Source organism: Cetorhinus maximus, chromosome 17, assembly GCF_964194155.1.
Source record: "Cetorhinus maximus chromosome 17, sCetMax3.hap1.1, whole genome shotgun sequence".
NCBI classification, from domain to species: Eukaryota; Metazoa; Chordata; class Chondrichthyes; order Lamniformes; family Cetorhinidae; genus Cetorhinus; species Cetorhinus maximus.
In genome coordinates this window covers 101,488,086-101,508,374 of record NC_135895.1, presented here as the reverse complement: position 1 = coordinate 101,508,374, position 20,289 = coordinate 101,488,086, and the positions used below count along the sequence as shown (strand labels likewise).

At 42.3% G+C, this 20,289-nt stretch overlaps 1 protein-coding gene across 1 annotated transcript in view; it reads right to left on the bottom strand.

The window, feature by feature from the left end:
- Window positions 1-16,182, bottom strand: part of zbtb41 (zinc finger and BTB domain containing 41) — a 43,745-nt gene extending 27,563 nt beyond the window's left edge. Inside the window, exons 1-3 of the mRNA XM_078561727.1 lie at window positions 16,061-16,182; window positions 3,209-4,521; window positions 2,379-2,586 (exon numbers count right to left, since the gene is read on the bottom strand). Coding sequence (XP_078417853.1) covers window positions 2,379-2,586; window positions 3,209-4,343 — 1,343 coding nt within the window. The 5' untranslated portion in view covers window positions 4,344-4,521; window positions 16,061-16,182. The remainder of the gene's footprint in view (window positions 1-2,378; window positions 2,587-3,208; window positions 4,522-16,060) is intronic.
- Window positions 16,183-20,289: the final 4,107 nt, after the last annotated feature.

Sequence of the window (20,289 nt, the reverse complement as noted above, 5' to 3'; positions counted from 1 at the left end):
GTGCTACCATGTTGGCCAGAGAATAGTGTTAATAAATCTACAATTAGGTACATTAGGCAATCTAAAGGTAGGATAAAGGGCCAGTGTTAGTGCTTCCGGTAGTCATACTGCCAGGTTAGCTTTTGCAAAGAGGAGAAATCCACACTTGGAAGAAATGGAGAAGTTACTTAACATGTGGGTAGAGCATCAGCATCAAAAAGATCCCAGTTAATGGCCCAATTATTAGAATTAAGGAGCTTGAATTTTACCAGCACATAAAAAGTAGTAAAGCAGATAGTGCTGGTGCTACTTGTAATGATAAAGGGGCCTCTCCTTCACCTTCCAGAGGCTTCTCAGCCAGAAAAGGATGGTTTGATCGCTTTAGATGCATTTTGGTCTTCATAATGTGAAATTGGTGGAGGAGGCTGCATCAGCTGACCATGAAGCTGCAGGAGAGTTTTTCAAGGTGCTGCAGAAATGCACCGAGGAGAGAGGGTACCAGCCAGAGCAGGTTTTTAACACAGACAACACTGGTCTGTTCTGGAAGAAAATGCCAAATAGGACTTACATACCCAAAGATGAAAGGACAGCACCTTTTAAGATGCATTTAAAGATGCAAAGGATAGCTAAGGCTCTTTTATATGTCAATGTGGCTGGTTTTAAGTGTAAACCAATGAAGGTTCATAGGTCAGAAAATCCTCGAGCTCTTAAAGGAAAAAATAAATCTTACCTGCCAGTCTTTTGGAAGGCTAACAGCAATGCCTGGGTTACAGTAGCAGTGTTTGCAGACTAGTTTCAAAATTGTTTTCTGCATGAGCTCAGGGCTTATTTGAGGAGAAAGAACTTGTTCTTTAATGTCCTACTTATCCTTGATAATGCTTCTGGACACCCATCCTCACTTGCAGATAGCCATTCAGACACTGAAATTTTGTTTTTACCCCCAAATGCAACCTCATTCATCCTGCCAATGGACCAGGGGTCAATGCAGCCTTCAAAGTTTACTACACTTGTAGAAGTTTCAGCCACATTCTCAACATTATGGAAACAAACTCTTCTACCACTGTCGTGATTGTTGGAAAGAATTCAACATCCTTATATCAATAGGGATAATGAAGGATGAATGGGATGAGGTTAGAGAATCAACCATAAATGCCTGCTGGAAAAAAGTTTGGCCCGAGGCTGTGAATGATTTCAAAAGGTTCCCCAATGTGGATGCTGAAGTAACTAAGATTGGTGAGTTGGCAAAACAAGTTGGAGGGGAGGGATTTGAAGACCTGGCCACAGATGAAGTAGAGGAGTTGCTTCAGTCTCATGAAGCAGAACTCTACAGATGAAATCAAGCAATGTAAAGAGGAGGAGGAGGAGGAAGAAGAGCCTTAGAAGGCTCAATTTACACCTAAGATGATGGCAGACCTCAAGATCAGCAGACGAATTGAAAAAGAACAGGCAACAGGCTATGACACAACATGGAAAGAAGCATTGCATTTTGTAGAGCAACTGACATGGTTATTGTTCCTTAGTGAGAACTTTATAAGATTGAAAAGTAAAAGGCAAAGCAGTCAAAATAACTTTATCGACTACCACTAAAAATCTACACCAGCCACCTCACCCATTCCCTGAACCTCCACCTTCAAGGAAACCTCCAACTTCACCTCCAAGCCAATCACATTCTGCTGGAGAGCCTTATAAGGGTAGGTGTGACTAATATATATTTATTTTGCTAAACAGCATGACATCTTTATATTTATTAAAAACGTTCTTTTTATTGTCTTTTATTCTCTATGTATCAAATTTGTGGATGATTGGAATCTATCTAATTGACTCCCATTATAAAACATGTTTGCCGTTTGCAAGGTTTCCAAGAACGCAACCCCCGTGAATGGAGTACCCACCTGCCCTTTCAGGTGGATGTAAATAATCCCATGGCACTATTTCTAAGTAGAGCGGAGAGTTATCCGCAGTGTCCTGGCCAGTAGTTATCCCTCAATCAACATTGCAGAAACAAATTATCTGGTCATTTTCACATGGCTGTTTGTGAAAGTTTGCTCTGTGCAAATTGACTGCCACGTTTCTACATCACAATCGTAACTATACATCAAAAAATAGTTCATTGACTGTAAAGTGTTTCAAGACACCTGTGTATGTGAAAGGTACTATATAAATGCAATTTTTTAGTAATACTTATTTATTAGTTGCTTTAATTTTTTGGGGGCACATTTGTTTTGTTCAAATTGACAAATAGGACCATAAAATAACTACACCACTAAAATTTGGTACTAGCCAAAGAAAAATCAAAAACTAAAACACTAGTTCAAATGCAATTTGGCTATCATAAAGATGCAGGAAACAGAGGGACATGCAAATATTTTAGCAGGATATAATCAACAGTTTACACTTACCTCCTCACGTGCTTTGCTAATGTTTTTTTGCTTGCATGTAGCTTGTTACAGAATGGGCATTTTTGTTCTTTTCTTTGAATAGCAGTTTGTGCATTATGCTTCTTTCTGTGAGCAGTCAAGTTGGATTTGGTGGAGTAACACTGATTACAAATATCACATTCAAAAGGTTTTTCCCCTGTATGCACACGAGTATGGCATTCATATTTTCCTATAAAATCCAATATGCAATTAGGAAAGTCAGGATACACGATTAAGGTATAGAAAGTTTGCAGTAAATGACTGGATTATTACAGCATAGTCTATAAATGCATCCAGCTTAATGCACCACAGCAGGCAGCACAGTTTTCACTCATAATAGCCCCCACCATAGCTAGTTCTTGCTCTCAGGTATGTCATCACAAGAGGTTGAGGCACTTCCTCACAATAAAATGGAAGGAGGAAGCAAGAGTTTGGGGGAAGGGGAGCAGATAATTAGTCAATAAACCAGAAATAGATCTTTGCAGAAGTAGATATATTGCTTGCTTGCCCAGTCTGTCAGCTGGGGAATGGAACATGAAAAAAAAAAATTTGTATTCTAGTTATGATTATATATTACATTATAACATTTTGTGATTAAGTATTGTAAAATGGAATTATGTGCAAATGAATACATATCAAATGTTAGTTTTTAAGTCACAAGTGTTAAATGAAATTGAGATCACCTGCTTTAGGTCAAATTTAAAATAATTTTCAACTCTGATTTTGTTTCTACAAGGGAGTGACATCCTACTAAATGGCAGCAACAGGCAATACAACTACCCAAAAGAACAAGCATTGTTTATCTTACCAACCTATTCGATCAAAACTTTTATCACATTTAGGACACTGGAGTGTTTTCTTGTTCCCAGTCTGCGAAACGACTGGATCTAGTCCCTTAGGAACATTTTGCTCAATTTCTTCTGCATCGAGAGCCTCATCTTCATCAGTTTCTTCATCATTCTCATCCTCCCTTTCAATTTCTTCCTCCTTTTCTATTTCTTCTTCAAACTTTACTTCAACTCTTTCTATTTCATCGTCACTTTCTATACCTTCACAATCATCATGCTTGTGTGTGTCATCACCAAGTTTACTGGAATATTCATCTTCAGACACATCTGTGTTTTCATCATTACTTTTACTCTCAAACTTTGCTGGACACTTGCGAGTACGAGTTGACCACCTCCTTGTAGAAAGTTCAATCTTTGCGATGTCAGCACTTTCTTCTTGCACGACAGAACTGGCACCATGTGCTTTAGCTATATGGTTTTCTAGGGATTTTTTATAACAGAAACTTTTACTGCAGAAGGTGCATACGTTTTGTAATTTGGCAGTAGGTTCAAGAGAATTCTTTTCTTCCAAACACTGGTCATTTTCAGTAAACAATTCTGTTTGGGTTGACCTAGACACATTTTCATTACCAGTCAACAATTTAACTGCATCTATAATGTCTAGAAACTGCGCCGCTTCCAAAACTGAAGGGATGTCATTTTCCTGTATAAAGAATTCAGACGTGTACAGAAATTCCAACAAGTGATGGAAAACATAGTAACTTACATGGTCCAATTGGATGCTATCCGTGTTTGGGTTTTTGCTTAAACAAGCATGGAAATAACTGCTACCCACTGCAACAACCACCTTATGGGCACAAAAATGCTTTCCTTCTACCATGATAATTAAATCACAGAATGGTGACTGCTTGAGTCGATCATCGTTCATATATTTCAATAGATTTTTGTTATGCAGCAGTGACCTCAGATGTACAATTGGTGAGGATGGTCCTAAAGGGATATCGAGATTGTCTGCAACATTTGAAAGGCCTTGTATTGATCTGGGACCGTGGCAGAGATTTTCAAATTTTGCGGTCTGTAAATCTAAGAAAACTTCTTTGCCATGTGCTCCAGTTAAACTTGAACTAGTTTTATAAGAACTATCAATATTCTGAGACATGGTGGTTATGAAAAATGCAGCAGCTGTATGACTTTTATCAGTCTGCTGTCGGAAAGTGGAACATCATTGTAGAACAAAAATGCGTTCTTTCAATATAAAGTTTGCTTGTAACTCTTTCTGATACTGGATGATCTCATATTGCACAATCTTCTTAGCATGGTTGCAAAATTCTTCAGGCCTGCAAGAAAATCACCCAAAGTATTACAATTAGGAAGGCTCATGTAATAGATGAATGCTGCAATAAATATTGGTTAACCGAATTTTTAAAAAGAGCTTCTGCAGAGTTGGCAACTGGTGTGATATTGAGCCAGGATTGGTTAATGATTGCATAGTAAAGGATCCTCTAGGCAGACACAACACAATAGACTTCAGTGTTTGGTTTTAGGGTGAGAAACATGGGTCTGAAACTATTGTCTTAATCTGTTTTCCTAGCCTACTTTAGACAACTCTTTAGATTAAGAGTGAAGATAGTAGATAAGCAATTAAAGGGTATTTAAGGAGATATTTCATAATTCTCAAAGATCTATGCCATTGAGAAAGAAAGACTAGGAGTAGGACAAAGCATCTGTGGCTAACTCAGCTCACTGTAGCTAACTGAAAGAAAAGGCATACAATGGGCTGTAACTTCCGACTAGCGTCTGAAAGTGCTGGTCTGCAGAAATTAGAAGACTTACCTGGTCTTGAAAATTGTGTTGCCACTTCCATTCGCCAGAACTGCTTGGGACCTGCATTGAAAGAATCCTCAAGCCCCAGCGAAGTCTAACTCCAGCGTATTCAAGGAGGCTGTGCCCCCTTTTTTTACAGCTCTTGCTGCTGTAAAGCAAGTAAGTTTAAAGGGTCAGGGAAATTGACAGGGCAGGGGAAGGTAAGTAGATAGGATTTAGGGTTGGGGGGGTGCTCGGGGTGCCTGGAGGTCAGGGATGCACGGAGGTTGGGAGGGGGTGGGGTATGGAAGTTGGGGAGGCGGATGGGGAGGTCTGAGGTCACAAGGGGGTAGTCCCATGGGGTTGATCTGGGTTTTTACAATAGTTACCCAGAAGTTAGAAGAGGTTTTAATTCTTCTAACTTTTGATGGGAAACTGTTGGTATAACCCTGGTGGAACCATCCGAAGTTTGCGATTTAGACTGCATTTTCGGATGGTTCCCAGTGCAATGCAATTGTTCAGAAGAAGTTAGCACTTCTTGGCAATTGCCGTGCAAACCCTTGCCTGGGAACTTGCCAGAGAGATTCCTCAGTGCATCTTTGGGGTACCCCCCCAAATCCGTCGCTGGGGAGTGCGAAAGTTATGGACCAATATCGTGGTAGGCCAGAAGATTAGGATTGTTTTTAGAAACCAGCTAAGAATGACTTAAAAAGAGGGAGAAAATAGACTATGAACGTAAACTAACAAGAAATAAAAAAATACAGTAAGAGTTTGTGTGTATATAAAAAGGAAGAGAGTAGCTAAAGTAAATGTTATTCCCTTAGAGGATGAGACTGGGGAATAAATAATGGGAAACAAGGAAATGGCGGAAACTGAACAAATAATTTGTATCTGCCTTCGCTGCAGAAGACAATAAAAGCATCCAAATAAGTGTAGAAAATCAGTTTGCAAAAGCGAGGGAGGAGCTTAAAATAATCATCACTACAGAAAAAAGGATTAGACTAATGGGACTAATGGCTGACAAGTCCCTTAGACCTGAAAGCCTGCATCCTAGGGTCTTAAAAGAAGTGGCTGCAGAGATAGTGGATGCATTGGTTGTAATCTTCCAAAATTCTCTAGATTCTGGAAAGGTCCCAGCAGATTGGAAAACTGCAAATGTAACACTTGTATTCAAAAAAGGAGGGAGGCAGAAAGAAAGAAGCGACAGGCCAGTTAGCTTAACATCTGCCACTGAGAAATATTGGAATCCATTATTAATGAAGTAGTAGCAAGGCACTTAGAAAATCATACTACAGGTTAGATATCCTTTATCCGTACATCTGAAAACCAAACTTTTTTTTGAATGGTTGCGCAGTTAATAAAACAATGTAACATTTATTACCTGTAATATAATGTTAACAGGTAAGAAATAGGGTGTGAGAGAGATGGCAAATAGAGAAACAACCTAGTATTGTAGACTATAGCTAGCCTAGGCTTGACTTTTGTTACACAAGTGGGCCTGGGCCTACCGTATATACGGCAGATCTGAAAATGGAAAATATCTGAATACCGAAACGCAATCAGCCCCAAAGGTTTTGGATAAAGGATACTAGACCTGTATAATCAAGCAGGACCATTGTTTTATGAAAGGGAAATCATGATTGACAAATGTATTAGAGTTCTTTGAGGAACGTAATGAGGATAAAGAGGAACCAATCTATATAGCATACTGGATTCCAAAGGGAATTCATTAAGGTGCCAAATAAAAGATTACTGCACAAGAACTGTATAGGACATTGCTGAGTCCGCACCTAAAATACTGCATATCTGTTTGGTCTCCTTATTTAAGGAAGGATATACTTGCATTGGAGCAGTTCAGAGAAGGTTCACTCGGCTGATTCCAGGGATAAGAGGTTTTCTTATGAGAAAAGATTGAGCAGGTTGGGTCTATACTCATTGGAGTTTAGAAGAATTAGAAGTGATCTTATTGAGACATAAGATTCTGAATGGTTTAACAGAGTAGAAGCTGAGATGTTTCCCGTCATGTGGGACTCTAGAACTAAGGGACATTGTTTCAGAATAAAGGATTGCCCATTTAAGAGGGAGATGAGAATGAATTTCTTCTGTCAGAGGGTCATGAATCTTTGGAATTCTCTACCCCAGAGAGCTGTAAAGGTTGTCATTTAATATATTCAAGGCTGAGATGGACAGCCTCTTGAACTATAGGGGAGTCAAGCGTTTGGGAGAACAGGCAGGCAAATGGAGTTGAGACCAAGATCAGATCAGCCATTATCTAATTGATCTTATGCTTTTATATTTCTGGAGTTATTGTGAGATAAAAGTAAAAATTGATATCCCTGACTCACCTATCTCAGAAGAGTGAAACAAGTAAATGTGTTTTATTTAGTTATTCCTTTCACTTTAATATGTTCTAAGAAAAAGATAGCTATTTGCTTAAAGCTCACTTATCTAGTTTTGTGTAAAAATTTTACAAGACTCTTAAAGAGCGGTGTGTTTATGTGAGAAATTGAACTTAAAAGAAAATACAATGAATTTGTACTAATGTCTAAAATATTCAATGTCACGTTACCTAAATGACTAAGCTTTCTTTAAACAATATAATTTATTTAGTAAACATTTTTCATTTAGCCTGCCAGAATATAAAAACATAAATATGTAAGAAATAGGAGCATGAGTAAATCATACGGCCCCTCACGCCAGCTCTGACATTCAATAAGATCATAGCTGACCTTTGACCAGTGGCGTAGTGCTATTGTCACAGGACTGGTAATCCAAAGACCCAGGGTAATGCTGTGGGGACCCAGGTTCAAATCCCACCATGGCATTAAAAGTCTAATGATGACCACGAAACCATTGTCGATTGCCTTAAAAACCCATCTGGTTCACTAATCCCCTTTAGGGAAGGAAATCTGCTGTCCTCACCTGGTCTGGCCTACATGTGACTCCAGATCCGCAGTAATGTGGTTGATTTTTAAATGCCCTCTGAAACTCAGTTGTATCAATCTGCTAAAAAGCCAATAAAAAGGAACGAAACCGGATGGACCACCTGGCATCAACATAGGCACCAGAAACAACAATGGCAAACGCAGAGCTGTCGACCTTGCAAAGTCCTCCTTATTAACATCCGGGGGCTTCTGCCAAAATTGGGAGAGCTGTCTCACAGACTAGTCAAGCAACAGCCTGACACAGTCATACTCATGGAATCATACCCTACAGATCAAGTCCCAGACACCATCATCACCATCCCTGGGAATGTCCTGTCCGACCAGCAGAGGTGGCAGCACAGTGGTATACAGTGGGGAGGGAGTTTCCCTGAGAGTCCTCAACCTCAATTCCAGCCCTCATGAAGTCTCATGGCATCAGGTCAAACATGGACATGGAAACCTCCTGCTGATTACCACGTACTGCACCCTCCCCACTCAGCTGATGAATCAGTACTCCTTCATGTTGAACACCATTTGGAAGAAGCACTGAAGGTGGCAAGAGCACAGAATGTACTCTGGGTGGGAGACTTCAATGTCCATTACCAAGAGTGGCTAGGTAGCACAGACCAAGCTGGCCAAGACCTAAAGGACATAGCTGCTAGACTGGTGTGTAGCAGGTGGTGAGGGAACCAACAGGAAGGAAAAACATACTTGACCACATCCTCACCAACCTGCCTGTCGCAGGTGCATCTGTCCATGACAGTATTGGTAGGAGTGACCACCGCATAGTCCTTGTGAAGATGAAGTTCCGTCTTCACATTGAGGATAACCTCCATCATGTTATGTGGCGCTACCACTGTGCTAAATGGGATAGATTTTGAACAGATCTAGCAGCGCAAGACCAGGTATCTTTGAGGCGCTGTGGGCCATTAACAGTAGAATTGCACTCGAACACAATCTGTAACCTCATGAGCTAGCATATCCCCCACTCTACCATTACCACCAAGCCAGGGGGAATCAACCCTGGTTCAAGGAAAGTGCAGGAGGGCATACCAAGAGCAGCACCAGGCATACCTAAAAATGAGGAATCAACCTGGTGAAGCAAACACACAGGACTACTTGCATGCCAAGCAGCAAATGATAGAGAGAGTTAAGCAACTGCACAACCAACGGATCAGATCTAAGCTCTGCAGTCCTGCCACATCCAGTCGTGAATGGTGGTAGACAATTAACCAACACACTGGAGGAAGAGGCTCCACAAATATCCCCATCCTCAATAATGGAGGAGCCCAGCACATCAGTGCAAAAGATAAGGCTGAAGCATTCGCAACAATCTTCAGCCAGAAGTGCCAAGTGGATGATGCATCGCGGCCTCCCCCAGCAGTCCCCAACATTACAGATGCCAGTCTTCAGCCAACTTGATTCAGCCCACATGATATCAAGAAACGGCTGAAAGCATTAGATACACAAAGGCTATAGGCCCTGACAATATTCCAGCAAGAGTACAGAAGACTTGTGCGCCAGAACTTACCTCGCCCCAAGCCAAGCTGTTCCAGTACAGCTACAACACTGGCATCTACCCGGCAATGTGGAGAATTGCCCGGCTACGTCCTGTACGCAAAAAGCAGAACAAATCCAACCTGGCCAAATCCCGCACCATCAGCATACTTTTGATCATCAGTAAAGTGATAGAAGGGATGATCAAAAGTGATACCAAGCTGCACTTGCTGTGCAATGACCTGCTCACTAACGCTCAGTTTGGGTTCCACCAGTGTCACTCTGCTTCTGACCTTATTACAGCCTGGGTTCAAACATGGACAAAAGAGCTGAACTCCAGAAATGAGGTGAGAGTGACTGCCCTTGACATCAAGGCTGCATTTGAAGGAGTGTGGCATTAAGGAGCCCTAGCAAAACTGGAGTCAATGGGAATCAGGGGGAAAAATCTCCACTGGTCGGAGTCATACCTAGCACAAACAAAGATGGTTCTTGATGTTGGAGGTCAATCATCTCACTTCCAGGTCATCACTGTAGGAGTTTCTCAGGGTAGTGTCCTAGGCCCAACCACCTTTAGCTACTTCATCAATGACCTTCTTTCCATCATAAGGTCAGAAGTGGGGATGTTTGCTGATGATTGCACAATGTTCAGAACCATTCGTGAGTCCTCAGATACTGAAGCAGTCCATGTACAAAACAACAAGACCTGAACAATAGCCAGCCTTGGGCTGACAAGTAGCAAGTAACTTTCAGGACACACAAGTGCCAGGCAATGACCATCTCCAACAAGAGTGAGTCTAACCACCGCCACTAACCAATGCCATTCAATGACATTACCATCACTGAATCCCCCACTATCAACATCCTGGGGATTACCATTGACTAGAAACTGAACTGGACTAGCCACATAAATACTGTGGCTACAAGAGCAGGTCAGAGGCTAGGAATCGTGCGACGACCTAACTCCCCAAAGCCTATCCACCATCTACAAGGCACAATCCAGGAGTGTGATGGAATACTCCCCACCTGCCTGGATGAGTGCAGCTCCAACAACACTCAAGAAGCTTGACACCATCCAGGACAAAGCAGCCCCATGATTGGCACCCCTTCCATAAACATTTATTACCCCCACCACCGATGCACAGTGGCAGCAGTGTGTGCCATCTACAAGATGCATTGCAGAAACTCACCAAGGCTCCTTAGGTTGCACCTTCCAAACCCAGAACTGCTACTATCTAGAAGGACAAGGGCAGCAGATACATGGGAACTACACCACATGGAAATTTCCTTCCAAGCCACTCACCATCCTGACTTGGAAATATATCACCATTCCTTCACTGTCACTGGGTCAAAATCCTGGAATTCCTCCCTAACAGCACTGTGGGTGTATTTATGCCACAGGAACTCAATGGTTCAAGGCGGCAACTCACCACCACCTTCTCAAGGGCAGTTAGGGGTGGGCAATAAATGCTGGCCCAGCCAGCAAGGCCCACATCCCATAAATGAATAAAAAACATTCCGCTTCCTTGCTTGATCTCTCTATCCCGCAATTCCTCTACAGTCCAAAACTACCAATCTCAGCCTTGAACATGCTAAATGACTGAGCAATCACCACCCTCTGAAGTAGAGAATTTCCAACGTTCATAGCCCTCTGAGTGAAAATTACTCATCTGTCTCAGGATAAGGGTCAATCATTTAAGACTATGCCCTATAGTTCTAGCCTCCAAAAAGGGGAAACAGCCTTTCAGCATCACGCTGTTAAGCCCCCTCCCCCCACCACCCCCATAATCTTGCATGTTTCAATGAGATCACCACTCATTATTATAAACTCCAGAGAATATAGGTCCATTCTACTTAGTCTCTCCTCATAGGACAGCCCTCATCCTAAGAATGAATCTAATAAACCATATCCTTTCCTTGGGTAAGGAGCCCAAAACTGTGTACAGTACTCCAGTAGCGGTAAAAATATGGAAATGTAATTTTTGATTGACAAATATGTTCAAATAAACTTATGTTGAACAACAAAATGTTTGTTCTAATCAGGTTTTAAATGAAAATTACAGTTCATAAATGCCATATTATTTCAAAGAATTCTAGTTGATTTATTATAACAGCTACCTGACAAGAATGATCCTCCAGGTATACAAACAATCATTTGGTAGTACAGAACTTGAGTATCGCTGAAAAAAAAGAGACATGTTGAAGCTCTTCATCTTGCACTCATCAGAACACTTCGCAAGAATACCAATATAAGGGGAAAACAACAATTTACACTAAAGAGAGTGCTGATTGGTTGGCAAGTGGACTCTGATCGGTAGAGGTGCTGCCATCGATAATGCACTAGTGATGGTGACTGACAGTTAACTGCCAAGCATTGTTTGAAATTTAGACCAGGCAGCTTGACCCTGAATGGTCAAGGCGTTGCCCTGAGGAATGAGTCAGCAGATGGATGTAACTGATTTAGTTTAGCATTGGGATTCTTACTGTTCCACATGCTATAAGATTGGCCTTAAATAAGGCCTGAGCCATTTCTCACCATGCAAGCTTGATGCTGAAATAGGGTACATCAAAGGCACCCTGCAGGATAATGGCTACCCTGATCAGATCATTTCACACTGTATATCACGCAAACTCATGAACAGGTCTAAGGCCGTCATTTTCAGCCCTGTTAAATGCCATCTACCTCAGATTACCCTGGAAGGGTAAGGTATGTCAAAAATTTGGTCAACAGGCGAAATTGGATGTTTCACACTGCTACTATGCGGTAGCAACATCAGTGGTATTCGCCACTAACAGGATACTGCCCAAGCCCAAAAGATGTTCTGCTTATTACACAAATGATAACATGGTATATGAATTTTGGTGCCAGTGTGATGCTAAGTATGTAGGTCATACGTCTCAAAGACTGGTGGATCATATCAAACAGTATGTCCCAGCCACTGTTTGCAATGGGCAAGGTACAGACCATACCTAACCAGCCCGTGCTTGCAAAACTCAAAACGAGTCAACATTTTGTGATTCTGCAGTTGGACAGCATTTACTAAATAATCCTCAGTGTGCTAAGAATTACGCTGACAACCAATTTAAGATTGTCAGTCCAGCTCATAGTGTGGCACGTTTGTGTACACTGGAAGCAACGTATATTACTACACAGTGCCCTGTTCTTTGCAGACAGAAAGAACATGTACACGCATTTCACCTGTTTCAGATGAACAAAATAAGTGATAGCCATTCGCTGACAGCCATGATTGAATGGCGGAGCAGACTTGATGGGCCGAATGGCCTAATTTCTGCTCCTATGTCTTATGGACTCATTCCTCACGGCAATGCGTTGACCAATCAGGGTCAAGCTGCCTGGTCTAAATTTTAAACAATGCTCGGCAGTTAACCATCAGTCACCATCACTGGTACTTTCTCCATGGCATTGCCTCTTCCAATCAGAGTCCACTGGCCAACCAATCATCACTCTCTTCACATACAGTATAAATTGTTGTTTTCCCCTTATATTGGTATTCTTGCAAAGTATCCTGATGAGTGCAAAACAAAAACATGTCTTTTTTTCCAGCAATTATCCTCCATATAAAGTCTGTTTGAAATGTAGAGTTCGGGAAAGTTCTAGCTTTTAAATCTGGCATGTCCTATGGTAAGTACTTAAAATAAGGTGAATAGTAAACTAAAGTTTGAAATTTCCAAAATACATTACAGTATTAGTAACACATACTGATGATAGAAGTTGGATTATTGTGCATCTGTCTGTGCTCAAAGAGTGTCTAAAATTCATAATAAAACAGAAAATGCTGGAAATCATCAGGTCTGGCATAAACCATGGAGGCAGAAAGAGTTAATGTTACAAGGCTGTGCCAATTCATCAAAACCAGTACCAATGACTCTGTTTCTCTCTCTACAGGTGCTGCCAGACCTGCTGAGTATTTCCAGCATCTTCTGTTTTTATTTTGGATTTCCAGTATCTGCAGGATTTTGCTTTTGTCTAAAATTTATAGTTTGTACTATGAAACAAATGAAGGAAAAGCACAAGATTACATGAAGAAAATTAAAGAAAAACAAGCTGCTATTAAAAAAAATGCACTGAAACCTCACTAAAGGCTTTATTAGTCCAACCTTAGTTGGAATTATAAAAATGTTCCAATTCTTCTCATTATTGAAACTACAAAGACCTCATGGCTAGTCTGGGGTTGGCAGCAAATTTCTGATCTGCAGATGCCAATCTGGTCTGCACTTTGCCCAGACCAAGACAATGAGCAGAGCAAACAATTCAACCATAGTGAGCCTCGTAGCCAAGTCCAATTCTGTTCCCACCCAACACTAAGTGCCCTGCAGTTCAAGTCGAGGGTCACCTGATAGCAACCAGGTATATAAATCCTGTTCATTTTCCCTTTCCTAATCGAATATCTCTTAAGACTGATTGCTTCTCTGCTGAGATCAGCAAATTCAACACAGGATCAAATCTAGAAAGAATGTGCTCTAACTGGCTGAGTTATGCACAGTCTTAACCAGCTGAGCTGTTCATGTAGACTCACTATCATAATATTCATCCTTACTCTTGGTTAATAACACAGGGAAACTCGGCACTCTTTCTGCTAACTTTTTAATTAGTCATTCATGGGATGTGGGCATTGCTGGCTTGGCCAGCATTTATTGCCTTCTTGAACTGTTGCAGTCCAATGGTGTAGGTACACCCACAGTGCTGTTAGGGAGGGCATTCCAGGATTTTGACCCAGTGACAGTGAAGGAACGGCGATATATTTCCAAGTCAGGATGTAAGTGACTTGGAGGGGAACTTCCAGGTGGTGGTGTCCCCATCTATCTGCAGCCCTTGTCCTTCTAGGTAGTGTCTAGGTCACAGGTTTGGAAGGTGCTGTCTGAGGAGCCTTGGTGAGTTCCTGCAGTGCATCTTGTAGGTGGCACACACTGTTGCCACTGTGTGTCAGTGGTGGAGGGAGTAAACAGATGAGGTGTCAATCAAGTGAGCTGCTTTGTCCTGGATGGTGTCAAGCTTCTTGGTGCCATGTTTGACCCTGAGATGAACTCAATGTTGTTGGAGCTGCACTCATCTAGGCAAATGAGGAGTACTCCATCATACTCCTGACCTGTGCCTTGTGGAGGTGGACAGAATTTGGGGAGTCAGGAGGTGAGTTACTCACTGAAGGATTCCTAGCCTCTGACCTGCTCTTGTAGCCACAGTATTTATATGGCTTGTTCAGTTTAGTTTCTGGTCAATGGTCACCCCAGGATTTTGATACTGGGGGATTTAGCAATGGCAATGAATGTCATGGGGCAATGGTTAGATTCTCTCTTGTCACAACCATTCGTTGCAAAGGGTATTCGAATTCATTTGCTGTCCTGAATAACTGTTTCAAGCAAAACAAGCAATTACTTACATGTCCTTCATTTAGATTGCTTGTTTAGAATACCAGATTCTAATACTTTAAATAGAAACACTGTTCAATTATTAACGCTTCTTTCTAGCTCTCTGAACATACATTTAGATTTTCATCATTACAGACAGTAAGGGACGACCAACAAACACATACTGATACACAAGAATCAGACTTGCTCAATTAGTCCAGAATGTTAATTAAAATACAGAAGGTAGGAATCAGGAACCAGCCAGAACAATCCATACTGAATTCATAATGAAAGCACAGACACAACAGAAACATTCCTTCTGAAACACATCCCCAAAATTATCATTGGCAGTTTTGGAACACTAAACATCCCACTGCAAGAGCAGGAGGTAACAGAACTACTTAATGCAGGCAAACAGAGCAGGCAAGTGGCATGCAGTAAGGAATGAGGTATAAATAGTCACGGCATGGATGTGGGTTTTAGCAGTTGACAAAAGTGGAAATAGTAATGGTGCAGATGTGTCAGAAGTTCATCTCAGGGTCAAACATGGTACCAAGATCGCAAACAACCTGGTTCAGTCTCAGTTGCCAGGGAGGGGTTAGAATCAGTAGCTCTCTTACAATCTCTCAGTTTAGCAATGCAAACCCGCAATGAGTTCAAAATTGGATTATGACTTCGCTACATTGCGACCACCAGAGAGTCAGAACTTTCAATCCATCAGTTTGGGCTGGATTCATATCAAGGTCGGAGAGTAAGAGCGAGTTGCTGACCCACTGAGACAACAAGTCCAAGCTCAACACTTTGCAACTCCCCTCCCACTAAAGCATCAGAAAATATGGCACCATCATCTTCTGCTGATATGAAAACTCTGTCTTGTCAAGTCATTGCGTCGGAAAGACCCAGCCCATAGGTGAGAGATTGTTGTGCAATTTGTCACACTAAATACAAGGGGACACTCTTACTGAGCCAGCTCTGCTTTGGTGCCAGACCCCCCTGGAACTGGGGCAGGACCACAGCGCCAAGGAGACCCCCAAATGGAGGGGTGGGGAGTACGGAAGAACCATACCCCGTCCGGGCCCCGCCTTCCATCTGCCTACCGGATTAGAGCCCCGGAATTAGTCAGGAAGCGGCCCAACAGGGCCCTGGAATCCCGGGTCCGGGTCCCCGGCGACCTGAACTCCGTTTTCCTCCGCTCGCCTCGCTGCAACAATCCCCGATCCCATTGGCTGGCCTGCCAAGCCCGAGCCCCACCGTTCACGCTCCCCTTTTACTGGTTTTATTTTCAAACCTTTGTTTCCGCTCGCGGCCAAAACCAGGAGAACGCCGGGTACCCGCACATGCGCGGCCGGCGGCCGGATTCCCACACATGCGCGGCCGGCATCCGGCGACTTGCACCTGTCAATGTTGGAGAATGTGCCACTGGAAGAAGCTCAGGTTAAGCTAAGACAGCTTCGCAGCTACGTTATTCCTGAAATTGCAGAAACTTCTCGATTCGTGCATTGGCAGCACCTATAGAATGGTTACATGACAGAGGGTGACCATTTGGACAATCGTGTCCATGCCAGCTCTTTGCAAAAGCAACACACATAGTCCCACTCCCTTGCCATTTCCACCCGGAGCTCTGCATATTTTTTCTCTTTAGATCCAATTCCCTTTTGAAAACCGCGATTGAATCTACCTCTACCACACTCTCAGGCATTGCATTCTAGATCCTAACCTCTCACTACATAAATTCCTGTAAAATGTCGTTTCCTCTTGTTGCCTTTGGTTGTCTTGCTGATCATCTTAAATCAATGCCCTCTGGTTCTCAACACTTCGAGAAATGGGAATGGTTTCTTCCCATTAACTCTGTCAAGACCCACCCCCTCATGATTTTCAACATGATGAACACTTGGTACATTGAAGCCCATGCGCTTGAGGGGACACAAAAGCAAAATACTGTATATGCTGAAAATCAGATATAAATGCTGGAAATGCTCAGCAGATCAGGTAGCATCTGTGGAGAGAGAAACAGAGTTAACATTTCCGATCTGTGATCTTTCATCAGAACTGGGAAAAATTAGTAATGTGTCATGCCTGGTGAAGGCATGCCATATTCATAACTTTACACATGGACTAAGTTCATATGGAAGCTTCTGGAACTACCTTTGTCTAAAAATGGGCATTGATTAACTGTTAAGATGGCTACCAAGAGGTCAAATAACCTTTGCTTATTCAACACAGACTAACAGGCTTCTGGAAAGTTCTGAATTGAATACCCATGGGGACGTGGGGGGAGGGAGGTCTCCCCCTGGACTGGACATACCAAGATGAATGTTATCTGTGGAATTCACACCTGCCATTATTTGAAGCTTACTCAAAACTCCGAGTGAATGGACACATAAATTCTATGTCTCTGGATTTGCAGTTCAACAAATAAAAGCTGACTAGACCAGTTATCCACTGTTAAGTGTGAAAGATCATCATCTATCAACTATTGTATATCAATAGCCTTTCAGCTTTAAGCCATTCGGGGTAGACAATGGAGCTTGACCATGTGACCAAAACTGGCTTCTGATACCAAGATCCTTTATTATCCCAAGACCCAAAAGAGACCCAGGCAGCTTACAAAGAACAGTGACAAGACAACTGCTGCACAGAAAGGCTGTGTCATCTTTGCCTTTTAAAAACCATCAGTCATTAGTCAGTCTGAGAACCAGGCTCTGAAACTAGCCACACATCATCAAGTAGTCAAAGCACTTAACCTGTTCCAGTTTCAAAGTTCACCTGAAAACCAACCTCCTAATCATTAGACTACAAGAAACCTCATAGCGTGCTTTTGCTTTACAAAACCTGCACTTCAACTTTAAATCATCAAATCCATTCAAGAATCCATAGGTCTGCCACATGGGAGAATGGAAATCATAAATGAGAGACATAATTAACTGTAACCTGTAAAAGGGCCCTACCCTAACTGTGTTCAATCTTTGTGTGTGTGTCCATGCATGAGACTGAATTAACACTAAGTCACACACTCAGAGTTAGTGTGTGAGAATAAATAATCTTTATTTTAAACTTACAAAAGATTGCTGCTGAATTATTTAATTGGAATACACACACCAAGGGTGTTTGAGGGGAACTTTCTCAGGTTTACCATTGTCCGCTTCTTTCTATATGCAGCATCCAAGCATGGGATCGAGAGTTGAGGTTGCCAGGAATTAAAATATGTTCGCAGCACAAAATCAAAACTAGAAAATAGAAACAGAAAATGTTGGAAATACTATGCAGATCAATGCAGCATCTATTGTGTCAAGAAACAATCAATGGATGAGATTTTAACTCTTTCAAAATCCATCCACCTGTAGAAAGTTAAAAATTGGACGTTTCAGGTCAATGGCATTTTAACAGAATTGGAAAATGTTAGAGGTTAACACATTGTAAGAAAATGCAAAGCCAGAGAATGACAGATGGTGCCTAACTTGTGGTGTGTTTTCAGCATTTTTTATTTTTATTTCAGATCTAACATCTGCAATATTTTGCTTTTGTTTTTGCCCTTTTTTTTAATATTCATTCATAGGAAGTGGTGGTGAGTAGCCTTCTTGAACTGCTGCAGTCAATCTGTTGTAGGTATGCCCACACAATGCTGTTAGGAAGGAAGTTTCAGGATTTTGATCCAGTGACAGTGAAAGAACAGAGATATAGTTCCAAGTCAGGAGATTTGTGTCTTGATGGGGAACTTGCAGGTGGGTGGTGTTCCCATGCATCTGAGATCATGGGTTTGGACGGTGCAGTCAAAGGAGCCTTGACAAGTACTACAATGCATCTTGTAATTGGTACACACTGCTGCCACTATGCGTCGGTGGTAGAGAAAGTGAAAGTTTAAGGTGGTGGTGTGCCAATCAAGTGGGCTGCTTAACATGGATGGTCTTGAGCTTCTTGAGTGTTATTAGAGTCAATCCATCCAGGCAAGTGGAGAGTATTCCATCATACTCCTGACTTGTGCCTTTAAGACAGTGGACAGGCTTTAGGGCGTCAGGAGGTGAGTTACTAACTGCAGAATTCCCAGCCTCAGACCTGCTCTTGAAGCCACAGTATTTATATCGCTGGTGCAGTTAAATTTCTGGTCAATAATAACTCCCAGGATGTTGCTGGTGGGGGATTCAATGATGGTAATACCATTGAATGTCAAGGGTAGATGGTTAGATTCTCTGTTGTTTGAGATGGCCATTGCCTGGCACTCAGGTGACCACTAATGTTGTCCAGGTCTTGCTGCATATGGATATGGATTCCTTCATTACCTGAGGAGTTCTGAATGTAACTGAACACTCCAACCGTCAGCAAACATTCCCACTTTACACCTTACTTTGGAGGGAAGACCATTGATGAACCTGCAGAATGTCCAAGACATTATCCAGAGGATCTCCTGCAGCACTATCCTAGGGCTGAGATGATTGGCTTCCAACAATCACAACCATTTTCCTTGGTGCTAGTTGTGACTCCAACCGTGGAGAGATTTCAAAACAAAAACAGAATTACCTGGAAAAACTCAGCAGGTCTGGCAGCATCGGCGGAGAAGAAAAGACTTCTCTGCCGAAGCTGCCAGACCTGCTGAGTTTTTCCAGGTAATTCTGTTTTTGTTTTGGATTTCCAGCATCCGCAGTAGTTTTTTGTTTTTATCTCTGTGGAGAGATTTCCCCTGATTCCCATTGACTTCAGTTTTGCTGGGGCTCCTTGATGCCATATTTAAACCTTTGCATTTAAAATGTTTTTTAAAAAAAAGCCTAAATTACTTAAATCCTAATGACAGGCCTGTACACATACAATTTATATCCAAAGAGCTTATTTACAAAAAAAATTAAAACTTCAAATCTGGATTTTCTGGGTTGAAGCTTAAAACTGGTATTTCTTAAGGTTCTATTTGCACTTCCTGTCGGTGGCAAATTTTGAAACTGCACTGTGCAGTGATGAGGCAAGAGTCTGTTAGGGATCAAGGCAGGAGAACAGTCACTGGGCAGAATTGTTCAAAATTTGCACAAAGTACAGTAGTGGGCGGGAAAAAGGATGTTTTACCCCCCCAGCCGCAATGGCGGGTTTTTGCGCCGTATTGTCCCATTCATGGTGTGTCCTGCCTCATTAATAATGCATTCACGCCAGATCGCTGGTGAGCGGGCTTGGATTTGCCTGCCCCACCTTGACCTCAGTGCTTCCTCGCTCCGCACGCCATATTTAAAGTGCACCAGAACACAGCCTACTACTTGTCTCCAGACCAGGACTGCTCCAGGCGACAGATGGCCCAAAAAGCAAAGACGATGGCACGCACCAACTTTAGCGATGCCTCTCTGGAGTGCTTGCTGGACACAGTGGAAGGCCGCTGCAAGGCCCTCTACCCCCTCTCTGACCATAGGAGTCCACCAGAGTCACCAATCCAGCCTGGGAGGTGGTGGCGGTCAGTGACAGTGGAGCACACAGGCGGTCAGCCACCCAATGCAGAAGAGCATGAATGCTCTCATCCATTCCGTCAGGGTAAGCCATTCACCT